Below are 9,519 nucleotides of genomic sequence, written 5' to 3'. Positions count from 1 at the left end.
CATAAACACAAGTGTCTTATAACAAGGGTTATGGTTTTTTGGTCATGTGGTATTGATAAGTCATGTTAAATTGATTAATTAAAAAATGCCATAAACACAAGTATCTTATAAAAAGGGTTATGGTTTTTTAGTCATGTGGTATTGATAAGTTATGTTACTCAGCCATAGTATTTTAACAAAGTCTAGAATCTCCATAGTAAAGTGGGAGTAAAATAAATTATAACGATATTTTAAACTAGTCATATTGCAATAATAATAGATAATTCCTTAAAAATAACTTTTATGAACTCTTTCATCAAATTTAAACTTAAAACCTAATAAAAACTAAATCTCACTCAAACCAAACCAATTAATTTACATTTTATAAATACACACAAATATTATAATACTTACTAAATAATAATATATAATATATATTATTTATGTATATATATATGTATGAATGAACCTAACTTCCCATAAATAATTATTACAACTAAACAGACAACTCCTCGTAATTAACTCTTTGAAAAAGTGACAAATTGTCCCAAAAATAGGAACAGATTTATAGAGCCGTCCTTTATTTTTTCAACATTACTAAAGCTTTCATTTACGCTGGAGGACGATAACCAGATCTCCTCCCTTCTCTGCATATTCCATGAAATCACTCAATCTCCTCGCCATTATTTCTCCATATTTCTCGAACAACGCATCCATTATTTCTTCTCCAAAATGGTGTTTCATTAGACTTTCCAACACTGCTCTCATTTGCTTTGACAGGCTTTTACCATATGATTCCTTTGCAGAGGCTGAGCCTGTTATGGCTTCCAATTCCTCTTTCGGAACATTTTCTGATCGTCTCAGAAGCTCCAGTCGTTGTACTTCGAATGAACCCTCTTTCGCTATTTCATTGCTTACTTCCTCTGGACATGGACAATACATGGGGATGTTGAACGAGTCCACCTTCTCCTCCTCGATAAAACCCTGCATGAATAAAACGTCTCGTCTTATAGTTATAACTATTTCAATTCACTACAAACCCATTTCCCATTCAAAATGAAGGTAAAAGCTATAAGTTACCTGATTTACCAATTCATTCAAACTGGTCTCTAATAATTCGAAGGCGAGGCCGAGAGGACCCTGATCGGTAGGATCGTGAGCTGTTCGACCCAGTAACAGCAAAAACATGCGGCCCCCGCCAACCATCTCCTCTGCACGGGAGCTCAGAAACGTGTTGAAATCCTTCTGAAATTGAAGAAAATACGCTTCGCCGACTGCCCGACATCCGCCTTGGCAAAAGATATTTCCCTTGTTCCATGTTGCTGAATTTTTCTCTAAAATCTCAGCTGGAACCTGATCATCCTCACACGAAAACTAACCTAAGACTCCAGAGTAAGCTATACTTATTCTAGTAAGTTATATATGTGTTTGTGAAAACATACCTGGGAAAACCAGTGAAGACCAAACGAAGAATGAACGAAATGGAGAGCCTTGTCTGGAAATAGCCTTCCGTAGAACGAACCCGGTACGCCTGCTGCGAAATACGATCTATCTACCGCACCCTCTTCATTCTGGTAGTCAGTATTTACAGAAAGAGGAGGCAAAATTCCAAAGAGTGAGTTAAAATCAGAAGCCGGAAGATCGTTAAAGAACACTTGAAACTGCGGAAGAGGAATTCCCGCAGCCGTATATTTGGCTTTGAGGGTGTTTGTTATATTTTGGGCGGTGAAGAGAGCATTGGGGCTGGACGAACAACCGAGATCTGCAATGCGAAACGTGTTGCAGCATTCCATCATCATCTTCATAGATAAAAGGGTTTCCTCCAAAATAGGCTTTACAGTGTCTGATCCTCTCCTCTGCAATATAGCATTGCCATCAATAGTTAGAAAACACAAAATTATTCCAATCGAATATATGGTTATCAGAAATGTAGAAGAAAACAAATGATGGATTGAAATTCAAAACCTGCAAGAAAGTGGAATTTTGAGCATAGCTGGAATCTCCTAGGCCAGCGTTCATATGAAACACTCTCTCCATCTCCTTGCAATCACAAATCAAACCAACAAAATACTCCTTTAAATAGCAAATAAAACCAACAACTTCATTAAACACTATTTTCCAGCAAGGCGATGGACATCTAATTCAACTTTCTCGTGCTGTTGAACTTTTATTTTTTATTTTTTTATTTTTCCCACTCCTAGAAGAGTATTTCTGGATATCCCACAAATCAACTTCACGACACTTTCCAATTCAATTTTTCCCGGCCGTGGTACTTTCGAACATCTAGAAGAATGCCTCTCGACTCTTTGATTTTTCTTATCAAACATCCCGCATATCAGCTCCACTGCTCCTGAACAGATTTGGGAATCTTACAGTCAGGATAGAAATCAAACCTGTATGATTCCGGGTTAACCTGTATGCAATTAACGTTAACTTGCATACAGTTTCAATTTGTGAGGAAACTATGTGCAAGTCTCTTGCAGTATATTGCAATTTGCCCGTATGATCTTTTACAAAGACTACGTCACTTTAACGCAAAGGAATAGGGGTCAGGAGTGGTGACGGAAGTACTTATTTCAGGCATGGCAACTGGGCATTTATTTCAATCTCTCACATTGAGCTTGTCAGTGTTCTGTCCTAATCTCCATCCTTTCGAATACGCCTTTCTTACTGACTCCATTACCTGCCCTGTTAGTGTTCTGTCATAATCTCCATCCTTTGGAATAGACCTTTTTTTACTGACGCCATTACAGGCTCTGCATTAGCTTTTGGAAAGTTACATTTGAAGAGGTTTTGTTTTAGGTAGTTGTCGATAATCCCGTCCGCCATTGAACTTTCACAGAAATTGGCAGAATAGAATACAGGACAAGACTATTGACTGTTCGTACGATACTCTTGCCATGTGAAAGCATCTCTCTTCTCTTCTGCGTTGCGTTGCATTCAATAATGATGGAACACCGCACATGTGTATGTTTTTATGCGCTCTTAGGGTGACAGACGGAAATCCCTGAAAAGATGGCTGATTTAGGTTTAAGAAGTCATTGAAATAATTTAACGTACGGATGGTTTGGTTGGCTTTTAATGCAGTGGTAGATGACCAGTCTGGTAAGTGGTGAGTATGTGTTGTAAGGTGGAATATATAGGAGTTGTCTATAACGAGACTTTTTGAAAGTCTTTCCCGCGGATTTTTCCGGTTGAAATCGCAAGTTAGTTTCTGCACAATGAAAGCGTCCCAGGGGTTTTTCAGGGTGCTGAATCCAAATATGCAGTTAAAAAACCATTTTAACTGCAAGAAATCAAGATTTGACCTCAATTTCTCCGCCGTCACCGGAATCTTCAAAAAGTCGCTCCGAATATATATAGATGGATAAGTATGTTTATATATTAAAATATATTTTATTAAATTATTGTATAAATATTTAAAAATTATGGTATAAATATTGTAAGTGTACTAAGGAATTATGGCAAAAAAATGTTAGTCAGTTATTTAAATGACATTTTATTATTCAAGGTTATACTAAGACCTTCAAATTATGATACAATTAAAAATTTGAAAATTATTCCTTTCAATAATATTAAAATAAATATTTGTTTTCAAAAGTTAAACGTCATAACTTGTTTTGGTCAATGTTAAACGAATAGTTATCAACAACTAAATTGAGTGCTAGAGTTTTTAGTCATCCAATTTTTTGTTTGATGCCTATTACCTTGTTTTGACCAAAAACTTTTCAGCCTTCTCCATGATTGAACATTGTAAATTCAATTTTGTTATTTTTTAATAATATATATATATATATATATATATATATAGAGAGAGAGAGAGAGATATTATGATTAATTCTACTTTTATTGTATAATTATTACATGTGAAGGTCTTATTCTATCTTTCCCACAATACAATGTAATGTGGATAAATCCTTCAAAATTGTATGCCATAATTTAGAGGTAGTTGCAATATTTATGCCATAATTTTTAGATATTTGTACAATCGTTTTCTATTATTACCATTTATAAGAAGGGCTACATTGTAGCTAGTATTTGTCGCTTAGCTTAAATATAGTTTAAATATAGTTTAATTAAAGTAAGAAATAACAAAGACAAAAAATTCATCACAAAAATAAAACAACTAATAAAATGTTGTATGGTTGAATGTCATCACCAAAAATTAAGAAATATATTAACTAATATTGTTTATGTTAACATATACACACTTTAATATATATATATATATATATATATATATATATTAAAATTGGTTTTTAATATAATAATAAGTTATCTTAAATTGAAAATAAGGAGAAAAGATAGAATTCATGAAAATGTAAATAATAGAAGAAAAAAAATTAAACAAAAAGAAAACAAATCTAAAAACAAAAAATTAGTAACTAACAAAAATGAACGTTACTAAAAAAACACATAATAAGACCTAGACCAATCACTTTACAAATAAACAAATTTAAGTAATAATAAAAAATAACAAAAATTGAATTCCTAATGTTAAACTATGGATAAGCAACATAATTTTTTTGTCAAAGACAAACTAATACCCAAGTCAAAACAAAACTAAATGTAATACCATGCATGTGGCAAGTATAATTAAACTGCCTAAACTTAAAATCCTTGAAAATAGCTCATACTACATAAATAACATATTTACTATTAGTTGTTGTCCTCCATAATTTAAGCAAGTATTGGTATAATTGTGAATTAGGCATTACATATTTAGAAATTTGGCAAAACAATTTTACTATTAATTTACTTTATTTTAAATTTTTATGTCTAACATTTCTACAACATATTTAAAATATCACTTCGGATATTTATTTCTAAAAGTGAAAATTAGACGCACTAATAAGAGCACTATTAACAAGGTAATCATATCTAAGTAAGGATAGTAGTAGAATACCATATATATGCATATGATACATTTTCTTAGTGTCATAACCATGTCTAATGCCAAGAATGAGAGAAACATATTAGTAATATCCATATCGTTCAAGTTATTATCAATTCATTGCCATCATGGAGACCAAAAAAATTACTTTAATTTAACTATATTTAAACTAAGCGACTAGTACTAGCTACTATGTACTATTTCATATAGTTTTTCCAAGTTTATTGTCCACTAAATTTTGGTTGACTTGTGTATGAGAAAGTCATGATTTTCAAACATTAGCCTATATTAGTTTAAAAAACGAATTATTGGAAATTTTCTATTGCTTTCATTATATCTCCTAAATTAATAATTTCACAGATAAAAGCTCACGTGGAAGCTTCTTTCTTTTTTTTGTAGAGGTATTTTACAAATACATGAAAACAATAATGTCAACTTCCTTACTTGTTGCATTGAATTGTATTATTATTATTGTTTCTTTGTAAATACAAATTTTCTATTTTGTTGCATATATCCCATCTTGCAAGAAGACAATTGCATTTACGCAATGAACTGCAATAGAAACTCTCACGAAAATAACTATACAAAGATGATTGAAATAATTGATGTTGAAAAATACCAATGGAAGGAACAACACAATAGTGATGCTACCAATTACGATTTCTTGTGTAACGACAACCTTTTTAGGCTTCAAGAATTTTCATATATTCCAGGAGATTATCTTTTCAATGAAATTGAAGTTCTTTTACATTTGTGTTATTCGTCTAGTGGATTATGAAACAGCACAATAGACCACTTCCTTATGTCCCTACACCAAGGTGACATAAAGGAAGCAGAATCATTTGAATACGAGCTAGCACCTGATTTTCTATATCAACTTCATGGAATTCATCACGTTGAAACATATTTCCATAGAATGTGTTTTTTTACTTCAAATGATCCTGGTGGAAACGAAAGAGGGTTATGGGGCGATAAATTTTGCACATGTTGGTTGGACAAATGGTTGAATGTGCAAATAGAAATTTGGTGAGACACATAGAAAACCAGGGATTTTCTCTTCAATTAAAATAAAATAACAAATTAATTGCATATATTGTTTCACGATGCAAAATGTCTTAATGGACACTATGAATCATTACTATATAAAAAAATACTACAATCCATTATAACATGCAATGAATACTTATCACTCTTTTACAAAGAACTAAGATACTATTGGCAATCCATACATGAAAAATGGAAGGACATGGATTGCATAAAGGAACAAATACTATATTCGCTTATGGAGATAACATGTTTATTGCACTTTTTGATTTGACAACACCTGAATTTGATGTAGATTCGTTAAGACTTTACATTGTGTAATACTTTTGAAATGTGATCATGTGTAGTGCCCAAGATACATTGCATTGTTTACAAAAACATCTATCAAATGATGTCATAAAAGTCAAATAATAGTTGCAAATTGGCAAGGGTATCTTATTAATATGGAAATGCCATATGAAAAAGGTAACATTGAATATGGGTTATTTTCTTTACAATGAGAAGTAATCATATTCAAATTAAACATACGATAATGTTATTTTATTAGTAAGAACATTGTCAATTTTTTCTCACGCAATACTATCAAGTCAAACATATAGTAGTGTCATTTGAAACATGATCATTACACATCCATTATGCACCTTCGTTAATGGACGCACATAGCAATGAAGGCAATGTACATTGTAATATGGTGCCATTAGAAACATGCTCCTTGCATGGTCATTAGAACAACCTGCAATATAATATGGTTCCAATGAGAAAGGGTATAAGCAATGGGATCAATGTCCATAGATTAAAACAAGTATTGTGTTATATATATATATATATATAAAGAAAACATGAAAACAGAAGTTGCAAACTCATCATTGTTACTTACCCAAGAAGAATATAATAAAATTTTAGCTAGACAACATCCAGGACACACCTTTTAATAAATTTCCAATATGTGAACAATTGAAATTTCAAAAGAATGTGGAAATCATTGGACATGACTTAGAACATGTTAAAAAACAGGACAATACTGAGAAGGGGGTTCGATCAGTGTTGTGGGAATTTTAAAACTTTCTAAGATTACTAGGACACCAATAAATATTTCAGAAACAATCCATATCAGCATCCCAAGAATCAACATAAGAAGCATAAACATAAAAAATAAATTCTTTAAACTTCTCCTCAATTATTTTCATGAAGGCAAACTTCTACTTGTTGTGACAAAATTCTCTAGCTAAAACCAGAAGGAATTTGTTACTCCCTAATCTATCAGCTACAACTGAAAGAAGCTACAAACCCTGATTTATCAAATACTACTGAAAGGAGCTCCAACCCTTAACTATCGACCAACCACTACTGGAAGGAGCTACACCACTTGATCTGCAAGTTACCACTTGCTTGACCTCAATGATTCAACTTTCATACAATTTTCACTCAAATCTTGAAGGCCACTTCCTTTCACCAATAGATTTCTCACCTTAAACACTCATCACAAAGACCATAATGTCACCTTCAATAATATTTGATCACTTATCAATCCACTAGCATCCACCTTTATACAATTACTAAAAAATCAAAACACTAACCAACAACAACTCCTCTTGCAAATTTGATTATGCTTATAAAGAATTTGGACTGATATTTTTAGTTCTTTAAATTTTAGTCAACTTTAGCTCTTTTTCTTGCTGAATATTTAATTTTGCTTATCTACCACTTCTATCAAGTCTTTTGAATGCGGTCTTTAAGTCTTCTAACTCTTCTCCCCTATCTCTGTAAGAAACCCCGAGTTAAACTGCTTAATTCTATACTTTTGGATTTTTTTTACAGGTTTTCTCTGTGACTTTCTAAATTTAGTTGACTCCAAATTTAGCCATACTACTAAATTTTCCTCTAAATTGTCCATTACACCAATTTTGTTGCCAACTCATTCATGCCTATGTTATACTAGTTCTAGTGCTCTAATGGTTTACTGTAATTCTCCAAATATGACACATATGCCAAATTAAGAGCTTCCAACCCATTCACACATCATATAAGCCCAAAGACCTAGCACTATACAAACTTTTTATATATCCATTGGTTGGGATCCTCTGTGCTATATCCCCGAGAACTTACAATCAAGACTATAGATCCGCTTAGCCCCTTGTCATCGAATCATGCTTAGGCTATAGTACTAGAGCATCTTTTAGCTCTCAGATTTTATTTCTCATAAGAAAATCTCTCTTCAAAAACATAGTAGAGCTCCCTTGTTTATTGTTGAGATCATTTCTTTTGAGATGGTTTCTTCCAGTGTCATTTCTTCTCAAGAGGTTTCTTCCAAGATTATGTGTCCTCATGGACCAATCAAAAAATCGCCAAGATTATATGTCTAGCCATCTCAATGCCACTGTGTCCCAAAGATAATTTCTCAAACTTTATTTCTCATACTTTCTGCCTGTGTGCCCTTTTGTATCTTCTGAGATCATTTCTCCCGAAATTACTTCTTCCGAGATAGTTTCTTCTAAAGATAGTTTCTTTTGAGGTGATGTCTCCCTTCCATGATGACACCACCTATGCTCCATCGTGTCCTTACTAATGACTTGTCTTCCACCTATATAAGGATGCAACATGTCACTTACTGGATGCTGTTATGTGTCACTCATTTTTGACTCACTTACGTATCTGAAAATGTTAAATATACATGCCACATGTCACACTCTGATTAGGACACATCATGTTCACGTCATGCTACCACTGTGTCTCCTTCAGTCAATCAAATCGTACCATGTGTCACATTTTGGTTTTCTTATGTCGCCAATGGTATGGAGGAATATGGGGTCCTGTTCCTTGGTTTTTCAGTGAACTTCTTTAATAAAAATTAAGGGTCCTAGGCCAAATCAATTGTTGTGTCCTCTGCAATGTTTCCAACACGATGCCATGCGCTATCAGCTCCCTCAAATTTTCGTTTACATTTTCCCTTTTGAGTTAAGACCTCCAAGATGATTTATTGATCTAAATTTGGAATATTAGTTTTCTATGCTAAGTTCCTCATCATAATACAACAATGTGCTTAAGGTTTATACTCCAAAATGGCAAGTAAAAACATGAGTTTTTATGTGTGATTTATTAAGTTAATTTCGTGAAAAACTTTAGACATGAAATCTGAATGGAAGAATGCATCACTCAGTAATACAGCAGAAATTGTTAAAGGAGTTCACCCCTCTCGGGCTACATCTCCTTGGATCAGCTCTAATGACATGACGCCTTCTCATTATGCTCAATGTTTAGAAAAGAAAAGTACACAACGTGCTGAGAAATGGAATGGTTAGCTTCTCCTTTAAAGGAACAAATTCTGCAAGAGTTATCACTCCAAATACATGTTAACCTACAGTCAAACATGTAAGCTTTCAGCAAACTTTGGCATCTTGCACCTAGACCCCATACTCCAACTTCAAAGAGCATCAACAATACTACAATCCACTTGAAGTACATAAACACGTCTCTTCTCCAAAACACATAGAGAAAAGAGGAATAGAAGCTACAAAAGTGATGTAATAGCTATTGGAGAAAGCATATGGAGGCTGGAAAACCCCTGCAAGGTCATCTCCATCTCAAAGTCCTCCATAAATGAA

At 33.1% G+C, this 9,519-nt stretch overlaps 1 protein-coding gene across 1 annotated transcript; it reads right to left on the bottom strand.

Moving 5' to 3' along the window:
- Positions 1-439: 439 nt before the first annotated feature.
- Positions 440-2,461, bottom strand: LOC149233846 (putative methyltransferase TCM_000336). Its single transcript, XM_089376828.1, has 4 exons — positions 1,945-2,461; positions 1,422-1,835; positions 1,060-1,332; positions 440-963 (listed from the first exon to the last, which is right to left on the bottom strand). The coding sequence occupies exons 1-4, from the start codon at positions 2,014-2,016 to the stop codon at positions 586-588; spliced, it is 1,137 nt and encodes a 378-aa protein (XP_089232954.1). The 5' UTR covers positions 2,017-2,461; the 3' UTR covers positions 440-585.
- Between the last annotated feature and the right edge of the window lie 7,058 nt (positions 2,462-9,519).

This window comes from Pinus tabuliformis, chromosome J, assembly GCF_031772625.1.
Source record: "Pinus tabuliformis cultivar Carrire ecotype Pingquan chromosome J, CPIR1, whole genome shotgun sequence".
NCBI lineage: Eukaryota > Viridiplantae > Streptophyta > Pinopsida > Pinales > Pinaceae > Pinus > Pinus tabuliformis.
The sequence above is the reverse complement of the archived record's forward strand: the minus strand, read 5'-3'. Positions and strand labels throughout refer to the sequence as shown.